Here is a 22,752-nt window from a genome sequence, read left to right on the forward strand (position 1 = left end):
GGAGAGGCGCAGCAGTAGGCATGGCCTGCCAGTGTAACAATGACAAACTGATGACGCCCACACAGGTCTGATAACACCTCAACAACCCCCCACCAATCACACCCACAAATAATCCCAGTGACCCCAAAACCACACCTATACACTGCCCAAGCTACGCATCATCGCACACAGTTTTGGTGACACCCTCATCATGCAGCGCCACACACAGCCCTGGTGACGCCCCCATCACACTGTCCTGATTACAAGAACTGGATTGTAGTAAAGCTTTTATTACCAAATATATTACAGGTCGTTGTTTGTCAATTCATTAACCCATTCACTGCTGAACACGTGGCTTATAAAAGACTAGTATATACAATACCGACCCCTGTGACTTGTGCTGGTAACTTAATACAATCCAAAACTGTCCCCGTCACCCCCACCATTAAATGCTACAAACCAATGCAGCCATTGAACTGAATGGGGTAACAGTCCGAAGTTGCAATGGGTTCAACGGCTGCACGGCAATCTTTGGTCTTACAAGTGATGTGGCCTCATCCACAGGAACCGTGATCTACCAATTACTGAATCCAGGTCCGCACCAATAACTGCTACAATCCAACAGTGCCCCTTGTGGTCTCCACTAGTAACTACATTCAATTCTGACCCTCATGGGCTTCACTAGTAACTGAGACCCGATCTAAAGCCGTCATCTATGGTCACTAACTACTGAGGTCCAACACACTTCTTCTGTGACATAGTCCCCATTAGAAACTGTGACCCACTATAATACTGCCCAATGGAGTCCTCTCTAGTGACTCTCACCCCGCAAAACACTGCCTCCGATGGTCCTCACTAGTAATACAAAACTGCCTCCTATGGTCCTCACTAGTAATACAACACTGTCTCCGATGGTCCTCACTAGTAATACAACACTGCCTCCGATGGTCCTCACTAGTAATACAACACTGCCTCCGATGGTCCTCACTAGTAATACAACACTGCCTCCGATGGTCCTCACTAGTAATACAACACTGCCTCCGATGGTCCTCACTAGTAATACAACACTGTCTCCGATGGTCCTCACTAGTAATACAACACTGCCTCCGATGGTCCTCACTAGTAATACAACACTGCCTCCGATGGTCCTCACTAGTAATACAACACTGCCTCCGATGGTCCTCACTAGTAATACAACACTGCCTCCGATGGTCCTCACTAGTAATACAACACTGCCTCCGATGGTCCTCACTAGTAATACAACACTGTCTCCGATGGTCCTCACTAGTAATACAACACTGCCTCCGATGGTCCTCACTAGTAATACAACACTGCCTCCGATGGTCCTCACTAGTAATACAACACTGCCTCCTATGGTCCTCACTAGTAATACAACACTGCCTCCGATGCTCGATGGTCCTCACTAGTAATACAACACTGCCTCCGATGGTCCTCACTAGTAATACAACACTGCCTCCGATGGTCCTCACTAGTAATACAACACTGTCTCCGATGGTCCTCACTAGTAATACAACACTGCCTCCGATGGTCCTCACTAGTAATACAACACTGCCTCCTATGGTCCTCACTAGTAATACAACACTGCCTCCTATGGTCCTCACTAGTAATACAATACTGCTTCCTATGGTCCTTACTAGTAATACAATACTGCTTCCTATGGTCCTTACTAGTAATACAACACTGCCTCCGATGGTCCTCACTAGTAATACAACACTGCCTCCGATGGTCCTCACTAGTAATACAACACTGCCTCCGATGGTCATAAATAGTAATACAACACTGCCTCCTATGGTCATCAATAGTAATACAACACTGCCTCCTATGGTCCTCACTAGTAATACAACACTGCCTCCTATGGTCCTCACTAGTAATACAACACTGCCTCCTATGGTCCTCACTAGTAATACAACACTGCCTCCTATGGTCCTCACTAGTAATACAACACTGCCTCTGATGGTCCTCACTAGTAATACAATACTGCCTTATATGGTCCTCACTAGTAATACAACACTGCCTCCGATGGTCCTCACTAGTAATACAACACTGCCTCCGATGGTCCTCACTAGTAATACAACACTGCCTCCGATGGTCCTCACTAGTAATACAACACTGCCTCCGATGGTCCTCACTAGTAATACAACACTGCCTCCGATGGTCCTCACTAGTAATACAACACTGCCTACGATGGTCCTCACTAGTAATACAACACTGCCTCCTATGGTCCTCACTAGTAATACAACACTGCCTCCTATGGTCATCACTAGTAATACAACACTGCCTCATATGGTCCTCACTAGTAATACAATACTGCTTCCTATGGTCCTCACTAGTAATACAATACTGCTTCCTATGGTCCTCACTAGTAATACAATACTGCCTCATATGGTCCTCACTAGTAATACAATACTGCTTCCTATGGTCCTCACTAGTAATACAATACTGCTTCCATGTAGTCTACACTACTAACTGCAGCTCCTTACAATAACAACTTTTGTGTTCCCTATTAGTATGCAACTCCTTACTGTGACACCTGACAATACTGCCTCCTGTGGTCTCCAGCAGTAACTGCTCTCTTCTCATACTGACCTCTATCCACTAGTAACTGTGACCACTCTTATACTGCCCCTGTAGTTTCCTATAGTAATTACTCTTCTAATACTGCCTCCTGTCGTCTCCACTAGGAACTGCGAACCCCCTAAATACTGCCTTCTGTGGTAAATGCTCTCTTGTAATACTACCCCTTCCCCCGGGGTCTCCTATAGTAACTGCTCTCTTATTATCTTGCCCCCGTGATCTCCTATAGTAACTGCTCTTTTCTAATACTGCCCCCCATGGTCTTCTATAGTAACTGCTCTCTTCTAATGCTGCCCCCTGTGGTCTCCTATAGTCACTGCTCTCTTCTAATACTGACCCCCATGGTCTTCTATAGTAACTGCTCTCTTCTAATACTGCCCCCCATGGCCTTCTATAGTAACTGCTCTCTTCTAATACTGCCCCCTGTGGTCTCCTATAGTGACTGCTCTCTTCTAATACTGCCCCCTGTGGTCTTCTATAGTAACTGCTCTCTTCTAATACTGCCCCCCATGGTCTTTTATACTTAGTCACTGCTCTCTTCTAATAATGCCCCCTGTGGTCTCCTATAGTAACTGCAACACCTTCTAATACTAACTCCACCCTCCATGGTCTCCTATAGTAACTGCTCTCTTCTAATACGGCCCCCTGTGGCCTCCTATAGTAACTGCTCTCTTCTAATACTGCCCCCTGTGGTCTCCTATAGTATCTGCTCTCTTCTAATACTGCCCCCCATGGTCTTCTATACTTAGTCACTGCTCTCTTCTAATACGGCCCCCTGTGGTCTCCTATAGTAACTGCTCTCTTCTAATACTGCCCCCTGTGGTCTCCAATAGTAACTGCAACCCCTTCTAATACTAACTTCCCCCTCCACCGTCTCCTATAGTCACTGCTCTCTTCTAATACTGCCCCCTGTGGTCTCCTATAGTGACTGCAACCCCTTCTAATACTAACTACCCCCTCCACGGTCTCCTATAGTGACTGCTCTCTTCTAATACTGCCCCCTGTGGTCTCCTATAGTAACTGCAACCCCTTTTAATACTAACTCCCCCCTCCACGGTCTCCTATAGTCACTGCTCTCTTCTAATACTGCCCCCTGTGGCCTCCTATAGTAACTGCTATCTTCTAATACTGCCCCCTGTGGTCTCCTATAGTAACTGCTATCTTCTAATACTGCCCCCTGTGGTCTCCTATAGTGACTGCTCTCTTCTAATACTAACTCCCCCCTCCACGGTCTCCTATAGTAACTGCTATCTTCTAATACTGCCCCCTGTGGCCTCCTATAGTAACTGTTATCTTCTAATACTGCCCCCTGTGGTCTCCTATAGTAACTGTTATCTTCTAATACTGCCCCCTGTGGCCTCCTATAGTAACTGTTATCTTCTAATACTGCCCCCTGTGGCCTCCTATAGTAACTGCTATCTTCTAATACTGCCCCCTGTGGCCTCCTATAGTAACTGTTATCTTCTAATAATACCCCCTGTGGCCTCCTATAGTAACTGTTATCTTCTAATACTGCCCCCTGTGGTCTCCTAGAGTGACTGCTCTCTTCTGATACTGCCCCCTGTGGTCTCCTATAGTGACTGCTCTCTTCTAATACTGCCCCCTGTGGTCTCCGACAGTAGCTGCATACATGTTTGTCTCCTTGTCCAGACAGACTAACACGTCTTGAGGTTTTTGGATAAATCTTTCTACCTCACTGAGGAACCTGACAGGTGGGCTGATGATCTCTACACCGACGACCTCCACCTGATCATAACCATTCATGATAGTTACAGGCTGCACCCTAAGAGAGTGACCCAAAGGGCGAGGAACCACGGTGCCTCCATGTGTGCTCCGCCACAATCACATTCCAGAGCCGTATTCACAATTCTGCTATATCACATCATACTCCAGTCACATTCCAGAGCTGCATTCACAATCCTGCTGTTGGATCAAGCCCAGATAAATCCAACCTGAGGTCTTCGAGTATATAAAAGTAGAATTGTGAATGCAGCTCTGGATGTGACTATGAGGAACACTTGTCTGTCCATTGCGGGCTGTAGGCAGAGCGGACTGTGGCTGGGAGCACATCTAGTATCCTTCTCCAGATGTCTCCACCTCAGGAGACATTGGTCAGAACATTCCTCCTCCGTTCTTCACACATCAGGCCTCGGTTGGGTTCACTGTTGGGTTTTCTGATTATGGTTCTGTTTTGCCAGCAGCTTCTCCCCCCGACCAATATTTCTAGAGTCCCCAACCCTGCCCCCAGTGCACGTCCACAGCTGCAGGACGGGACTGGGATCATTCAGTCCATGGCCTAGATGGGGCCTACCGTAACACCAGAATGCAGATCACTAGTACAGTCTGCAGCCTAAGAGCTGATTATTGGAAAGGTCCATGACCCCAAACTACATATTGGAACATTCCACTGACAAATACTTTACTGGAGTGATCCAGTTCTAGGCACAAATGGACACCCCCCCCCCCCCCCATCTGAAGGCATCAGTGGAAAAATCCAGATCAGCTTTATCCATTCCTATTAATATAAAGGGAGGTGACTGGTTCAACCCATTCCTATTACTATATAGGGGGTGTATGGATCAGTCCATTACTATTTAGGGAGGTGGCTGGGTCAGTCCATTCCTATTACTATATAGGGGTGAATTGATCAGTCCATTTCAATTACTATATAGGGAAGTTACTGGATCAGTCCATTTACATTACTATACAGGGAAGTTACTGGATCAGTTCATTTCCATCACTGTATAATGAGGTGACTGGATCAGTCCATTTTCATCATTGCGTAGGGAGGTGACTGGATCAGTCCATTTCCATCACTGTATAGGGAGGTGACTGGATCAGTCCATTTCCATCACTGTATAGGGCGGTGACTGGATCAGTCCATTTTCATCACTGTGTAGGGAGGTGACTGGATCAGTCCATTTCTATCACTGAATAGGGAGGTGACTAGGTCAGTCCATTTCCATCACTGTATAGGGCGGTGACTGGATCAGTCCATTTTCATCACTGTGTAGGGAGGTGACTGGATCAGTCCATTTCCATCACTGTATAGGGCGGTGACTGGATCAGTCCATTTCCATCACTGTATTGGGGCGGTGTCTGGATCAGTCCATTTTCATCACTGTGTAGGGAGGTGACTGGATCAGTCCATTTCTATCACTGTATAGGGAGGTGACTAGGTCAGTCCATTTCCATCATTGCGTAGGGAGGTGACTGGATCAGTCCATTTCCATCACTGTATAGGGAGGTGATTAGGTCAGTCCATTTCCATCACTGTATAGGGCGGTGACTGGATCAGTCCATTTCCATCACTGTATAGGGCGGTGACTGGATTAGTCCATTTTCATCAATGTGTAGGGAGGTGACTGGATCAGTCCATTTCTATCACTGTATAGGGAGGTGACTAGGTCAGTCCATTTCCATCACTGTATAGGGAGGTGACTGGATCAGTCCATTTCTATCACTGTATAGGGCGGTGACTGGATCAGTCCATTTCCATGACTGTGTAGGGAGGTGACTGGATCAGTCCATTACAATTACTATTCCGTGGTGGTCATTGATAGCGGGATGAAGCACCATATCTGGACAAGATGGTGTATGACATGAAGTAAACTGCACACGGAGCTCAATGACATCCATAAAGGGATCTGCAAAACAAGAAGCCATGACATCTCAGTACAGCAGTGACCGGGTAGTGTCAGGGACACCCCCCCGACTGATAACACCCAGATCGACCTGTACCACAGACGGCTAGCTACGCCTTCATAACTTCTAGTGGGAATAACAGGAGAATGGTATAACACCAGGGCTGTGGAGGCGGGAGATAAATGCTCCGACTCAGACTCAGACTCCGACTCTGACTCCCCGACTCTGACTCCCCGACTCCTCTGTATTTAATATGCAAATGTATTTTATACATTCCTTGAAGAAAAGAAAGGCAACATACATGTTCACTTAACGTGTTTGTTTTGCCGTAACGTGACGCACTGCGTGCATTGGCCTTTATTCTTACAGTAGAGAAGTACCGTATTTTTAGCAAAAGTGGGGGAAAAATAGAAGTGCATCTTTTGGGGCGACCGTCCGGTGAATAGGCTGAGAGGGAGGAGGGGCTGGGGGCCGGCATCTGTTTCTGTAATGGCAGCGGGGCCCGGTGCAGTCACTGTATTCTACTACTACACCGGGCCCCGCTCACTGTAGTATACAGTAATCATATCTAACTTGTGGGTATTGTTAAAGTATTCCAATCATCTTAAATCTAGCGCTGTACTACTTACTACTAACATCTTGGCAGTCAGGAGGCCGGGCGGGCGCTCGTAGCGTAGCTCACTACGTCAGGCGCCTGCTCCGCCCACTGAATGTATGAAGCGGGCACCGGGCCCCGCTGCCATTACAGAAACAGATGCCGGCCCCCAATCACTACACAGGGACACTGTTATGGGGGGGATTTGTGCATGACACATAAGATAAGATGCTATATATGTTCCATCCACAGATGCCCCCAAAATAACCCCCCATAACAGTGCCACCCACAGATCCCCTCCATAACAGTGCGTCATCCACAGATCCCCCATAATAGTGTCATCCGCAGACCACTAATAGTTCAAAACCCACCAAAAGCACACCTTTTGGTTAAAAAATATTTTTTTTCTTATTTTCCTCCTCAAAAACCTAGGTGCGTCTTATAGGGCGAAAAATACGGTAATTAATTATAACTTTTTGTGAATTAGGACATTTAAACTTGCTTTTTTTTTTTTTATTCCAATTTAAATCTAGTAGGAGTCGGAGTGGGTTCATTTTTTGCCGACTCCAGGTACCCAAAATTGCCTCCGACTCCTTGACTCCGACTCCACAGCCCTGTATAACACAGAGTCTTACGAATAGATGGGGAGATTGCTTGGCGGTGGCCGAATCCCGGGAAACCTGGAGTCCTCCAGCCACCACTCTCCTCTGGGACCCGCACCTATCAGACAATGGGGGCACATCCTAGCGATATGCCCCCATCGTCTGTGATGGGAATACCCCTTTAAGTACGGGGCCCATTTTCGTTGTTTACTCCCCGCGTTCCAATAGCCGTAACTTTATTCATTTTCCGTTCACATAGCCATACGAGGGCTTATTTTTTTGCGGGATAAGTTGTATTTTTTAATGGCACCATTTAATTTACCATGTCTTGTATTGGAAAACGATAAAAAAAAAAAAAATCTTTGTGTGGTCAAATAAAAAAAAAAACTCTATTCTAATTCTTTTTGGGTTTCGATATTACGGCGTTCACGGTGCACTAAATGTGACGTGACGTCCTTATTCTGCGGCTCGATACGAATACAGCGATACCAAACTTGTAAAGGTTTGTTTTGTTTTAATGCTTTTAAAAAAATAAAAACTTAAAGAAAAAATAAAAATAAAAAATTCTGTTTTTTGGCGGGACGAAATGTACTTTTTGTTGGTACCATTTTTGTAGTACGTACGACTTTTTGATCACTGTTATTCAATCTCTGAGGTTTTCAAACCTCCAACACTGCCTGTCTCCTCCGATTGCTGCCCTGTCTGAATGCTGGGATACTGATGGTGTATGTGTGGGACTACAAGTCCCAGCTGTACAGTACAATGACGTTGCTGATACACACACGATCTTTCCTCTACCTGTTCTTGTGCAATGCTCTGCAGACACTTCCTGTCTGTCAGCTCTGTGTCTGCAGGGTGAGGAGGGAGGTAAGATCCTGTGCACAGCATTTGTCTCTTCACTACCTGCAGAAGAGGAACCCCTGCAGCTGCTTAGTACCTGAGGCAGAGCCTCCAACCCTGAGTCTGTGCTGCTTGTGGTAGAAGGGGTTAAACTTTGCTGAAGAATTCAGTGGGAGGGGAGAGACACAGGGCAGACAGCTGGGCCAGCAGATCAGACAGTACAGGGGCGTGGCCAGCAGATCGGGCAGTGCAGGGGGCGTGGCCAGCAGTTCGGGCAGTGCAGGGGGCGTGGCCAGCAGATCGGGCAGTGCAGGGGGCGTGGCTTGTTACTCCAACCAGCACAGCCTTCACAGTGACGTTCTGCACAGAGGCAGACCTGCTCCTCCTGCAGCCCAGGCTTATGCACAGAACTTCACAGGTTATGTGACGCTCAACTAACTAGGAAAACAGGGACGGAACGTAACGCCTTAGGACGAGCATTCTAGTCCTAGGTTTAACCGGCTGCCCCACACGCGCTGCCGCGATCAGCAGCAGGGGCCCGGCTGTATCTTTATACCGACAGCCGGGCCCCTGCTGTATCTGCCAGTATCAGTGACAACACAGATGCCGGCGGATTAAGCCCCCGTATGCGACGGTCATGCTGACTGCGGCATACGGGGGGGTTTGCGGCAGCTTGTACATCCCCATCAGGTCCCCGTGCTGCGGTGACAGGGACCTGATGGTTGCTATTGCAGCCCACATGCCTTGCACGGGCATCGGGACTGCCAGCTACGGAAACCCAGGAGATCCAGCCTCAGGGCTATGTCTCCTAGGCCAGTGTTTCCCAACTAGTGTGCCTCCAGCTGTTGCAAAACTACAACTCCCAGCATGCCCGCACAGCCAAAGGCTGTCCGGGCATGCTGGGAGTTATAGTTTTGCAACAGCTGGAGGCACACTGTATGGGAAACAATGTCCTAGGCAACTGTCAGCGTCTTACAGTGTAAGCCACTGACAGTTCAATACAGCACAATACAGATGTATTGTGCTGTATTGAAACAGGGATCAGACCCTGAAATGTTGAAGTCCCAGAGTGAGACAAAAAAAAATATAATAAAAGTGAAATAAAAGTGTTTTTAACAATAAAAAAATAATAATGAACGTTTCAATAAAAGGAAGCCCCTTCCTCATAAAAAGAGACATAAAATTGTAAGAAAATAGAAAAGAAATAAATAAAAAACAGACATATTAGGTATTGCCGCGTCCGTAACAACCTGCTCTATAAAAATATCCCATGATACACCCCCTCCGGTCAACACTGTAAAAAAAAATTAAGTAAAAACTGTGCTAAAAAAAGCTATTTTTTGTCACCCTTTATCACAAAAAGTCATATGTACCCAAAAATAATACCAATCAAACTGTCATCTCATCCCACAAAAAAATGAGACCCTACATAAGACAATCGGCCAAAAAATAAAAAAGATATGGCTTTCAGAAAATGGAGACATAAAAACATCATTTTTTTGGTTTCAAAAACGCTTTTATTGTTTAAAAACCAAAATATATATAAAAAAAAAAACATATTACGGTAGGTACCGCTGCATCCGTAAAAACCTGCTCTATAAAAATATTACATGAGCTAACTAAAAAAAATTAAAACCGTGCCAAAAAATTATTTTGTCACCATACATTACAAAAAGTGTAATACCAAACGATCAAAAAGTAGTATGTACCCCAAAATAGTACCGCCATCTCATCCCGCAAAAAATGAGACCCTAAGACAATCGCCCCAAAAATAAAAAAAAGATTTGGCTTTCTGAAAATGGAGACATAAAATTGTGTGCGCTCAGCAGTGTTCCCGTACAGCAGTTTACGACCACATGTGGGGTGTTTCTCTAAACTGCAGAATCGGGCTAATAAATATTGAGTTTTATTTGACTGTTAACCCTTGATGTGTTACAGGAAAAAATGAATTAAAATAGAGAATCTGCCCAAAAAAATGAAATTGAAAAATGTCATCTCCTTTTACTTTAATTCTTGTGGAACACCTAAAGGGTTAAAAAAAAAGCTGGTTTTGAATAACTTGAGGGGTGTAGTTTCTACAATGGGGTCATTTATGGGTGTATTTCACTATGTAAGCCCCACAAAGTGAATTTAGAATTGTGGTCCTTAAAAAAGTGGGATTTGTAAATTTTCTAAAAAATTTACAAATTTGCTTCTAAAATTCTAAGCCTTCTAAGATCCTAAAAATTAAAATTACATTTACAAAATGATGCAACCATGAAAGTGGACATATGGGGACTGTAAGGGAATAACTCACTTATGATGTATCACTATCTGTCTTAAAAGCAGAGAAATTAAAATCTTAAAAATTGCAAATTTTCGGTAAATTTTGGATTTTTTTTTATAAATAAAGGTGAATCATATCGACTAACATTTACCACTGTCATGAAGTACAATGTGTCGCAAGAAAACAATCTCAGAATGGCCTGGATAAGTAAAAGCATTCCGAAGTTATCACCACATAAAGTGACACATGTCAAGTTTCCAAAAAACGGCCTGGTCCTTAAGGTAAAAAATGGCAGGGTCCTGAGGGTGTTAAAGAGACTCTGTCACCTGATGCAAGCATACACTACTTGGCATATAGCCAGGTAGGGTTGATAACGCTGACAAAAAGCATACCTTTCTTTTTCTTCTATTACCAATAGGTCCAGTTTGGCAGGAAAATCAACTTAATATATGCTAATAAGCAAAAGGAGCACTCGGAGGCGGGCTTATGCCTTCCGAGCACTGCTTCTCCGACGCCCATGTAATTATACTGCCGCCCTTATTCTAATAATCACGCCCACAATCCTTTTGACTGACAGCTGATGACACTCTGTGACACTCTAAGCTCAGTGGCCACTTCCGTCTGAGAACAGCCTGCTTTCAAGCCTCGCAATGGCAAGGTACTGTTGATCAATTGTTAGGGGTCGCCTTGGTCTCATGATGTCAAAATGCGAACAGCATGATGAGGAGGACTGTTTAAATACCAAATCTAAATGAACCAGGAAATTTATTGGGTGATTCATAGATCAAACACCTGTTGTGAATTTTGCCGTTAAGCTCCTTGTTAGAGAACAGCAAGTTGTGCAAAAAGTACTGAAACACTTGGACATGTGCATTCAGAGGTTTAGAGAGGGTCACATTAAGTTCAACTGTAAAGGTTAGAGGGCATTTTAGGTTCATCCTGAAATTTCACCTACAAGCCAAATATCCCTAACTTTTTGTGAGAGGTGTATGTAGTAACCCCTGCACTGCCGGTCTATGTAGTAACCCCTGCACTACTCCATCATACATGTACGCTGGGGACTGGGAAGGGGTTAAAGCCAACCAACACTTATAGGAAACTTCACTGAGATATGACATTTTATATTGGTGGCAGCTCAGACTATGAGACTTCCACTGATCTCTACACAACACATCTGCTCTAGTGCATAGTACCTTCTTTTATCTCCTTCCTGACTTCCACAGTCTTAAAAGGGGTTGTATCATCTGAGACGATGGAGGCATATCGCTAGGATATGCCGCCATTGTCCGATAGGTGCAGGTCTCAGAGGTGCGACCCGCAACTATCTCGGAACGGAGCCTTGAAAGTCATGCAGGGCGCGCCAAGCATGCGTGCCACCGGCCCGGCTATTTCCGTTGGCCCCATAGAAATGAATAGAGGGCAGCCGTGCATGCGCGGTGCACCCTCCGTGACTTTCAAGGCTCCGTTTACGAGATAGGTGTTGGTTCCAGAGGTGAGACCCGCACCTATCAGACAATGGGGGCATATCCTAGCGATATGCTCCCATAGTCTAGGATGATACAAGGCCTTTAAGGATGGTGCTCGCTCAGGAGCTGAGTGGTCGCCATAGCTGTTACACAACAGACACCTGCCACCAGTATCTGTGATCAGAGGCAACGCTGACCACGGACAATCAACCCCTCAGATGTTGTGGTCAATTGCTACCACGACATCTGATGGGCGATTTACAGGTAGGGGGCTTTTCCTGTCACCTGTTCTGGTAGCCTCGAGCCTTGTGAAGGCTTCCAGGCCTGCCATAGTAAACTTCTCATAGTGAGTCCGATGATCGCATGTTCAAGTCCCCTGGAGACTAGTCAAAAAAGTTTAAAAAAAAATAAAAAAAGTTTAAAAAAATATATGAAAAAAGAAGTTGAACTCGCAACCCTCCCTTATTTTACAGATAGAAAAATAAAATAAAAACATTAGTATTGCCAAGTCCAAAAATACCGGAGCTACCAAAATATGAAAGCATTTATCCAGCACGGTGAACGCCGCAATGAAAAAAAAATCGAAATATCTCAATCACAGTTTTTTCATTCGCTTTGAAAATGGAATAAAATGTGATCCAGAAATCACACACATCCCAAAATGGTACCAATAAAAAATACAGATGGTCATGCAAAAAAAAACACACAGCTTAAAAATTTTTGAACGGATCGCTCTCCATTCAGAATGCATTAGGATAAAACTGAAACGTTTTTTTTCCCGGTATCGAGCCCCTAGGACGGAACTCAATACCGGAAAACTTTAACGCAAGTGTGAAAGTAGCCTTATCGTGAAGCAAAGACATTTTTTTCAGTTGTTTATTTTTTTAAAGTATTAAAATATAATAAAAACTAAATAAATACAGGTCCTGACCAATAGAATAAGGGCTCATGCACACGACTGTATTTTGCGGAAACATTCACTTCAAAAATATAAAAATTCCACTAGGGACTATGCGGCCTGGCCCTCGTTCTTACCGTGCCTCACCTGTCCTATATTCAACTACGCAGAAATGTGTTTTCCAGATCCAGTCATGAAGGCAAAGATGACGCTTTTTTTCTACAGAAGAAGAAAGAAACGGTTAGAGCCGCTGTCATGGCTCCAGGGCTCTGATGATAGCGGGATCGTCACCTACAGGAGAAGTGGTCCTTTATGATCTGAGAGCGGATGTTGTGAGCATTGCCAGCAGCTGGGGGGTCATATGCAGCTCCCAGCTTCTCCTCAGAGGGCTCCTCCGTTTTGGGTGACATGTTGTGAAGGATGGAGATGTTGTGAAGGATGCAGCAGGCCACGATGATGTCGGAGACCTTAGTGGGGTCGTACTGCAGCCCCCCGCCTGACTTGTCCAAGCACTTGAAGTGGCTTTTCAGCATCTTGAATGTTTTGTCTATGATGGCTCGAGTGCTAGCGTGGGCCTCGTTGTAGGAGAGCTCTGCTGGGGTCAAGGGTTCTGGTACTGGGGTCATCAACCAAGGTCGACAAGCATATCCGGACCCCCCTATACAGAATATAGAGAAGCTTCTGATTATAGAGAGAGACACCGATGAGCACAGAATACAACATGACAAGTCATTCACGGCCTAGCTCCAAGACACTGTGCTATACTATGGCATATGGACATCATGGGGGGGGGGGTCCCTCACCTTTGGAACAAATAGTGCTACCGTCTTGTGTATACAGCCCTTATGAAGACCCACACTACAAACAAACCAAACATGGTCTGATCCCCAGTCCTCGTTTAGGTACATTTGGTGGTTTAGAAAGAAGGACAGAAGCGGTGTGAGGAAGTACGACTGGTATGTTTATGGGGCTAAGGATGACAAGGATGTGGACGAGCTGCCAGACCACTCTCTGCAGAGGGAGGGAGCTCAGGCGACATATCTAGACATCTTAAAGTGTGGGATGTTAGATCTGGAACCTCATGGTTCCTGCTGAGGCCAAATCTACTTACGACTTAAAAGGGGTTGTCCTGGTATTTTAATATTGATGACCTATCCTCAGGATAGGTCTCATCAATATCCGACACCTCCACCGATCAGCTGTACAGGAAGACGCCGAGCAGAGTGTGCACGTGCCATCGCCGTTCTCTCTTCCTGTCCGCTGCTGTATGCCTATGGGTAAGTGCGCACCGTCTCCCTGTACAGCTGATCAGCAGCGGTGCTGGGTGTCAGACCCCCACCGATCTGAGGATCCCATGCCTTCACTGAGAACGTGTAATGAAACCTCAGAGATGACTTTATCTTCAGCAGTGAGCTCCGGACTACCATGCGCTGGCTAAGAACTGCTTAAGCCTGGAAGGAGCATCAGTGATCCCTGCTTAGATAATCCCTTGGACCCTTAATCCAGTATAACAAATTCAATAACCCTCAGTCATTACGGACATACCTATGAGCCACCCACCGCTGAGCCGGCCGCTCTCAAACCCCTCGTAGACTGAAGACTGCCGCAGTATGGAAGAGTTCTGGGAGCTTCCAGGAAAAGCTGAGAACAAACTGAGAATCCTACAGTTGCTGTCGACGATCATCTGCACATTGACGGAGTGGTAGCCCTTCTTATTTCTGTAGATTTCCTCTCGTTCATGGGGCGCCGACAGTGCTATGTGAATGCAATCCAAGACCCCCATGACATGCGGGATCCCTGCCACTGAGTAAAAGCCATTTTTCAATTGCTGCCACCCTGCCTTGTCGGTGGGGAAGCATATAAACGTGTGGACATGCTTCTTCAAGGCCTGGATCACTGGCACCAGGAAACGGGAGAACGTGGACTGGGAGACCCCTCCGATGGCCGAAGCCTTGGTCTGAAAGGACCCAGAGCAAAAGAAGTGCAGGCAGTTCAATAGTTTCACGATGCCGGGGATGGCGTGGCTCCTCTGGGTCAACGGATCAATGTCCGCACGGATCAGCTCATATAAATCGATGATGGTACGTTTAGACAGCCTGAACCTTTCCATCACCTCTTCGTCCGTCAGTCCTTCCATTCCTGTGCGTTCCCGGAAAATGCGTGGCCTCCGAATGCTGATCACTTGAGGTTTCTGTGATGGAGGTCGTTTTGGTTTTGGGTGAGGCTTCTGTGAGGAAGGCGACGGTCTGAGGTGTCTTCTATGTTTCAGGTTGGCTTTATCTTTCTTCTCATCTTCCTCAACCTGTAGCAAGTAGAGCATGACGGGACCAAACGCCTCCATGCCGGCAGCAACATAAAGTCTACAGTTGATTGGTTGGTAGATGACGTCTTGACTAGCACAGTGCAAGATTCCTCAGTGCTGGGGCGTCACTACCTCACTGGGCTTTGGGTTTATCGCCACTTCCACCCATGCCCCAGGTAGTCGAATGCAAGGTAGAAGACTCTGATACATTTTGGGAAGCTCAGTTACCGTACCTGCGAGCAAAGCGCAGCGGTGCACTGGAAATTTCTTCAGTCACGTAGGAAAGAGCTTATACTTCACGGCAGATCACCGATGGTCTGTCGAAGATCTGTAAATTTCAGAGCTCTGCAGAAGACAACACATTTCTAACATGTCACAAGGTTACATCACACTACAAGTGACACACAACTTCTGTGGAGGGCGCATGATCCATTCTACACACTGGTCCTCACACGGGAACAGTCCGAACCATATACCTGGACTCCAACAGGATAATGATGGCCTAAACTCAGAGACAGGTGGGGGTTCAACTCTCAGCACCCTCGTCTATCACATGATGGAAGGGGTCGTTCATGTCCTCTTTACTACCAGGCAGGATGCAGTATGTCCTGTAGAGGCTGCGTGTGGAACTACATGCCGACAGCAGGAACCAGGTCCAGCCACCACACAGTGGGTGGCGCTGTTTAGGCCCGACGCTGGAGCTACTGAAGAACAGCTGATCGGCGGTGGTGCTGTCAGACCCCCACCTGATAGGCCATCAATATCCTGAACCCAGAAATGCCCTTTCAAAGAGCATCTGTCAGCAGTTTTGTCCCTATGACACCGGCTGACCTGTTACATGTGCACTTAGCAGCTGAAAGCACCTGTGCCCATGTTCATACGTGCCCGCATGGCTGAGATGAATAAAGTTTTAATATATGCAAATGAGCCTCTAGGAGCAACGGGGACGTTACCATTACACCAAGAGGCTCTGCAACTGCCGCACCCTCTGCACTTTGGTTGATAGGACCAAGTGTGATCACATTTATACTGCTTGGCCCTGTCAATCAAAGTGCAGAGGGCGTGACAGTTGCAGAGAGAGCAGAGCCTCTTGGTGTAATGGTGAAGCCCCCGTTGCTCCTAGAGGCTCATTTGCATATATTATAACTTTATTCATCTCAGCCATGGGGGCACATATGAACATGGGACCTACACAGATGTCTTCAGCTGCCAAGTGCACATGTAACAGGTCAGCCGGTGTCATAGGGACAAATCTGCTGACAGATGCCCTTTATCATATGTATACATGAGAAATGTCTGAACACTCAGACCCCTGAAACGCCCCCTATTCCCACTAGCTTTGGTGATGGTGTTTGAGTGGGGCCTGGGTGTCCCATAGAGCAGGCATCCTCAAACTGCGGCCCTACAGCTGTTGCAAAACTACAACTCCCAGCATGCCCCAACAGCCTACAGGTATCAGCCTACAGCTTTTGAAGCAGCTATGCTTGCCACTATACCACCAACGCCCACAGCAACCTTCAATTTCTTTGACTTTGACAGACTTCATTTTCTAAGTCCAGAATGAAAATTTAAGGAGTAGGAAGGTTTGTTGAGAAACAGTGAAAGGACTGCGTTGGCCGGGAATCGAACCCGGGTCAACTGCTTGGAAGGCAGCTATGCTCACCACTATACCACCAACGCCCACACTTGTGGTAAGCTTTACATTCTATTTTTTGTCTTTCTAGTTTATCTAGGTTTTAATAAGATTAGGACAAAGCTTAGAAATCCACCAAAGGCAAGGAGCTATGCCTTAGCAAGGAATCACACCTGGATCCACTGCTTGGGAAGCAGCTATGCTCACCACTACAACAACAATGACCAAAACGCAGTTCTACTTCGTCTTTACTCCGCGCCCCCCAGTCATCTTTACTCCGCGCCCCCAGTCATCTTTACTCCGCGCCCCCCAGTCATCTTTACTCCGCGCCCCCCAGTCATCTTTACTCCGCGCCCCCAGTCATCTTTACTCAGCGCCCCCAGTCATCTTTACCCAGCGCCCCTAGTCATCTTTACGCCGCGCCCCCAGTCATCTTTACTCCGCGCCCCCAGTCATCTTTACTCCGCGCCCCCAGTCATCTTTACACCGCGCCCCCAGTCATCTATACGCCGCGCCCCCAGTCATCTTTACACCGCGCCCCCAGTCATCTATACACAGCGCCCCCAGTCATCTATACGCCGCGACCCCAGTCATCTTTACACAGCGCCCCCAGTCATCGTTATGCCGCGCCCCCAGTCATCTTTACTCCGCGCCCCCAGTCATCTTTACTCCGCGCCCCCAGTCATCTTTACTCCGCGCCCCCAGTCATCTTTACTCCGCGCCCCCAGTCATCTTTACTCCGCGCCCCCAGTCATCTTTACGCCGCGCCCCCAGTCATCTTTACCCAGCGCCCCCAGTCATCTATACGCCGTGCCCCCAGTCATCTATACGCCGCGCCCCCAGTCATCTTTACCCAGCGCCCCCAGTCATCTTTACGCCGCACCCCCAGTCGTCTTTACTCCGCGCCCCCAGTCATCGTTATGCCGCGCCCCCAGTCATCTTTACTCCGCGCCCCCAGTCATCTATACGCCGCGCCCCCAGTCGTCTTTACACCGCGCCCCCAGTCGTCTTTACTCCGCGCCCCCAGTCATCTTTACACCGCGCCCCCAGTCATCTTTACACCGCGCCCCCAGTCATCTTTACACCGCGCCCCCAGTCATCTTTACACCGCGCCCCCAGTCATCTTTACACCGCGCCCCCAGTCATCTTTACGCCGCGCCCCCAGTCATCTATACGCCGCGCCCCCAGTCATCTATACGCCGCGCCCCCAGTCATCTTTACCCAGCGCCCCCAGTCATCTTTACGCAGCGCCCCCAGTCATCTATACGCCGCGCCCACAGTCATCTATACGCCGCGCCCCCAGTCATCTTTACGCCGCGCCCCCAGTCATCTTTACGCCGCGCCCCCAGTCATCTATACGCCGCGCCCCCAGTCATCTTTACGCCGCGCCCCCAGTCATCTATACGCCGCGCCCCCAGTCATCTTTACACCGCGCCCCTAGTCATCTATACGCCGCGCCCCCAGTCATCTTTACACAGCGCCCCCAGTCATCTTTACACCGCGCCCCCAGTCATCTATACGCCGCGCCCCCAGTCATCTTTACACCGCGCCCCCAGTCATCTATACACAGCGCCCCCAGTCATCTATACGCCGCGACCCCAGTCATCTTTACGCAGCGCCCCCAGTCATCGTTATGCCGCGCCCCCAGTCATCTTTACACCGCGCCCCCAGTCATCTTTACACCGCGCCCCCAGTCATCTTTACACCGCGCCCCCAGTCATCTTTACACCGCGCCCCCAGTCATCTTTACTCCGCGCCCCCAGTCATCTATACGCCGCGCCCCCAGTCGTCTTTACGCCGCGCCCCCAGTCGTCTTTACACCGCGCCCCCAGTCATCTTTACACAGCGCCCCCAGTCATCTTTACGCCGCGCCCCCAGTCATCTTTACGCCGCGCCCCCAGTCATCTATACACCGCGCCCCCAGTCGTCTTTACACCGCGCCCCCAGTCATCTATACACCGCGCCCCCAGTCATCTTTACACCGCGCCCCCAGTCATCTTTACGCCGCGCCCCCAGTCATCTTTACACCGCGCCCCCAGTCATCTTTACTCCGCGCCCCCAGTCATCTTTACACCGCGCCCCCAGTCATCTATACACCGCGCCCCCAGTCATCTATACACCGCGCCCCCAGTCATCTTTACACCGCGCCCCCAGTCATCTTTACTCCGCGCCCCCAGTCATCTTTACACCGCGCCCCCAGTCATCTTTACACAGCGCCCCCAGTCGTCTTTACACCGCGCCCCCAGTCATCTTTACACCGCGCCCCCAGTCATCTTTACACCGCGCCCCCAGTCATCTTTACACCGCGCCCCCAGTCATCTTTACGCAGCGCCCCCAGTCATCTTTACGCCGCGCCCCCAGTCATCTTTACACCGCGCCCCCAGTCATCGTTACGCCGCGCCCCCAGTCATCTATACGCAGCGCCCCCAGTCATCTTTACACCGCGCCCCCAGTCATCTTTACACCGCGCCCCCAGTCATCTTTACACCGCGCCCCCAGTCATCTTTACACCGCGCCCCCAGTCATCTTTACACCGCGCCCCCAGTCATCTTTACACCGCGCCCCCAGTCATCTTTACACAGCGCCCCCAGTCATCTTTACGCCGCGCCCCCAGTCATCTATACACCGCGCCCCCAGTCGTCTTTACACCGCGCCCCCAGTCATCTATACACCGCGCCCCCAGTCATCTTTACACCGCGCCCCCAGTCATCTTTACGCCGCGCCCCCAGTCATCTTTACACCGCGCCCCCAGTCATCTTTACTCCGCGCCCCCAGTCATCTTTACACCGCGCCCCCAGTCATCTATACACCGCGCCCCCAGTCATCTTTACACCGCGCCCCCAGTCATCTTTACTCCGCGCCCCCAGTCATCTTTACACCGCGCCCCCAGTCATCTTTACACAGCGCCCCCAGTCGTCTTTACACCGCGCCCCCAGTCATCTTTACACCGCGCCCCCAGTCATCTTTACACCGCGCCCCCAGTCATCTTTACACCGCGCCCCCAGTCATCTTTACGCAGCGCCCCCAGTCATCTTTACGCCGCGCCCCCAGTCATCTTTACGCCGCGCCCCCAGTCATCTATACACCGCGCCCCCAGTCGTCTTTACACCGCGCCCCCAGTCATCTATACACCGCGCCCCCAGTCATCTTTACGCCGCGCCCCCAGTCATCTTTACACCGCGCCCCCAGTCATCTTTACACAGCGCCCCCAGTCATCTTTACACCGCGCCCCCAGTCATCTTTACTCCGCGCCCCCAGTCATCTTTACACAGCGCCCCCAGTCATCTTTACACAGCGCCCCCAGTCATCTTTACACCGCGCCCCCAGTCATCTTTACACCGCGCCCCCAGTCATCTTTACACAGCGCCCCCAGTCATCTTTACACCGCGCCCCCAGTCATCTTTACACAGCGCCCCCAGTCATCTTTACACAGCGCCCCCAGTCATCTTTACGCCGCGCCCCCAGTCATCTTTACGCCGCGCCCCCAGTCATCTTTACACCGCGCCCCCAGTCATCTTTACACAGCGCCCCCAGTCATCTATACACAGCGCCCCCAGTCATCTATACACAGCGCCCCCAGTCATCTTTACACCGCGCCCCCAGTCATCTTTACACAGCGCCCCCAGTCATCTATACACAGCGCCCCCAGTCATCTTTACACCGCGCCCCCAGTCATCTTTACACCGCGCCCCCAGTCATCTTTACACCGCGCCCCCAGTCATCTTTACACCGCGCCCCCAGTCATCTATACGCCGCGACCCCAGTCATCTTTACACCGCGCCCCCAGTCATCTTTACTCCGCGCCCCCAGTCATCTTTACACCGCGCCCCCAGTCATCTTTACACAGCGCCCCCAGTCGTCTTTACACCGCGCCCCCAGTCATCTTTACACCGCGCCCCCAGTCATCTTTACACCGCGCCCCCAGTCATCTTTACACCGCGCCCCCAGTCATCTTTACGCAGCGCCCCCAGTCATCTTTACGCCGCGCCCCCAGTCATCTTTACGCCGCGCCCCCAGTCATCTATACACCGCGCCCCCAGTCGTCTTTACACCGCGCCCCCAGTCATCTATACACCGCGCCCCCAGTCATCTTTACGCCGCGCCCCCAGTCATCTTTACACCGCGCCCCCAGTCATCTTTACACAGCGCCCCCAGTCATCTTTACACCGCGCCCCCAGTCATCTTTACTCCGCGCCCCCAGTCATCTTTACACAGCGCCCCCAGTCATCTTTACACAGCGCCCCCAGTCATCTTTACACCGCGCCCCCAGTCATCTTTACACCGCGCCCCCAGTCATCTTTACACAGCGCCCCCAGTCATCTTTACACCGCGCCCCCAGTCATCTTTACACAGCGCCCCCAGTCATCTTTACACAGCGCCCCCAGTCATCTTTACGCCGCGCCCCCAGTCATCTTTACGCCGCGCCCCCAGTCATCTTTACACCGCGCCCCCAGTCATCTTTACACAGCGCCCCCAGTCATCTATACACAGCGCCCCCAGTCATCTTTACACCGCGCCCCCAGTCATCTTTACACCGCGCCCCCAGTCATCTTTACACCGCGCCCCCAGTCATCTATACGCCGCGACCCCAGTCATCTTTACACCGCGACCCCAGTCATCTTTACACCGCGCCCCCAGTCATCGTTATGCCGCGCCCCCAGTCATCTTTACACCGCGCCCCCAGTCATCTTTACACAGCGCCCCCAGTCATCTTTACTCCGCGCCCCCAGTCATCTTTACACCGCGCCCCCAGTCATCTTTACACCGCGCCCCCAGTCGTCTTTACGCCGCGCCCCCAGTCGTCTTTACACAGCGCCCCCAGTCATCTTTACACCGCGCCCCCAGTCATCGTTATGCCGCGCCCCCAGTCATCTTTACACCGCGCCCCCAGTCATCTTTACACCGCGCCCCCAGTCATCTTTACACCGCGCCCCCAGTCATCTTTACACCGCGCCCCCAGTCGTCTTTACACAGCGCCCCCAGTCGTCTTTACACAGCGCCCCCAGTCATCTATACGCCGCGCCCCCAGTCGTCTTTACACCGCGCCCCCAGTCATCTTTAGGGTAAAGCCTAGAATGGTTTGGAGGCAACAGGTAAGGCGGTTCACGTCACTGTTTCGAACAGAACAGAAAAATACGGGAAAAAAACCGCATCTCAGACAGGAATGGCTTAAAGAGATGCCAAGCAAACGTAACTGTCAGGATCCGTTTTTTTTTCCCAGTATTTTTCTGATCTTTCAGAAGAACGGGAAAATAACGGTGAACGCCTCCTGACTCTCGTCCCATTTCAGGGTTAATATGAGATAAGTATATATGGGGATTGTGCGCCCCTCTCTGGTCACGCCCCCTTTTATTTTCAGTATAGGTGTGGCCCCCAGTCACGTGTGTGTGTGTGAACTCAGCCTCCCAGGGGCTACCTGTCTACGGGGGCGGGGCTTGATTCGGAGGGGGCGGGGCCTGCTGTCCAGGTGATGCTACATTAAGAATAATGCTCTACAAACATGCGCGGCTCCCCTGCCGGGCCTGGCCGCTCCACAGCAGGCGCTTCCGGGACATTCACTTCCCGCCGGCGCCCCGTCACAAACACACCGCGACCACCGACCGGTCCACACTCACCTCAGCGAACAAAGACGGCCCGCTCTTCGGCATGCGCATGCGCCACACCCCTCCAGCCAGAGAGCAACTAGTGCGCAAGCGCGGGAGCCGAGGTCGGCCTGCGCATGACCGGCTCCTGGACGGAGAAGCGCATGCGCGGAGTTAATTATTATTTTTTTTTTTTAAGTTGTGTGACGCATGCGCACATGTACCTCTTCTCTGAGGCGGGCCGCTGCATCATGTCCTATAGCCTGGGTCTCCTTCTGTTCTGGGATCGAGCATTGCTATCATGTTCCTTGTTATTATCACCCACTGTAATAATAGTGATTGTGTTAGT

At 49.6% G+C, this 22,752-nt stretch overlaps 2 protein-coding genes and 1 non-coding gene across 5 annotated transcripts; all 3 read right to left on the reverse strand.

The window, feature by feature from the left end:
• Positions 1-303: 303 nt before the first annotated feature.
• Positions 304-5,653, reverse strand: LOC120997057 (keratin-associated protein 10-7-like). 2 transcript variants are annotated; one of them, XM_040426965.1, is made up of 3 exons: positions 3,538-4,045; positions 3,175-3,261; positions 304-3,074 (listed from the first exon to the last, which is right to left on the reverse strand). In XM_040426965.1, the coding sequence occupies exon 3, from the start codon at positions 2,380-2,382 to the stop codon at positions 1,363-1,365; it is 1,020 nt and encodes a 339-aa protein (XP_040282899.1). In that variant the 5' UTR covers positions 2,383-3,074; positions 3,175-3,261; positions 3,538-4,045; the 3' UTR covers positions 304-1,362. The 2 variants fall into 2 exon arrangements, with proteins under 2 accessions (XP_040282899.1, XP_040282900.1); XM_040426966.1 differs by having other exon boundaries at positions 3,175-5,653.
• A 22-nt stretch (positions 5,654-5,675) lies between these two features.
• On the reverse strand, positions 5,676-22,480 carry LOC120997056 (putative nuclease HARBI1). Of its 2 annotated transcripts, none has more exons than XM_040426964.1 (5): positions 22,437-22,480; positions 14,432-15,533; positions 13,182-13,544; positions 13,034-13,105; positions 5,676-6,221 (listed from the first exon to the last, which is right to left on the reverse strand). In XM_040426964.1, coding segments are annotated over exons 2-4 (1,161 nt in total). In that variant the 5' UTR covers positions 15,228-15,533; positions 22,437-22,480; the 3' UTR covers positions 5,676-6,221; positions 13,034-13,103. The 2 variants fall into 2 exon arrangements, with proteins under 2 accessions (XP_040282898.1, XP_040282897.1); XM_040426963.1 differs by having other exon boundaries at positions 13,024-13,105.
• Positions 16,797-16,868, reverse strand: TRNAG-UCC. Its single transcript has one exon. It is a non-coding gene; the product is annotated as a tRNA-Gly (tRNA).
• Positions 22,481-22,752: the final 272 nt, after the last annotated feature.

Source organism: Bufo bufo, chromosome 4 (genome assembly GCF_905171765.1).
Source record: "Bufo bufo chromosome 4, aBufBuf1.1, whole genome shotgun sequence".
Lineage (NCBI taxonomy): Eukaryota > Metazoa > Chordata > Amphibia > Anura > Bufonidae > Bufo > Bufo bufo.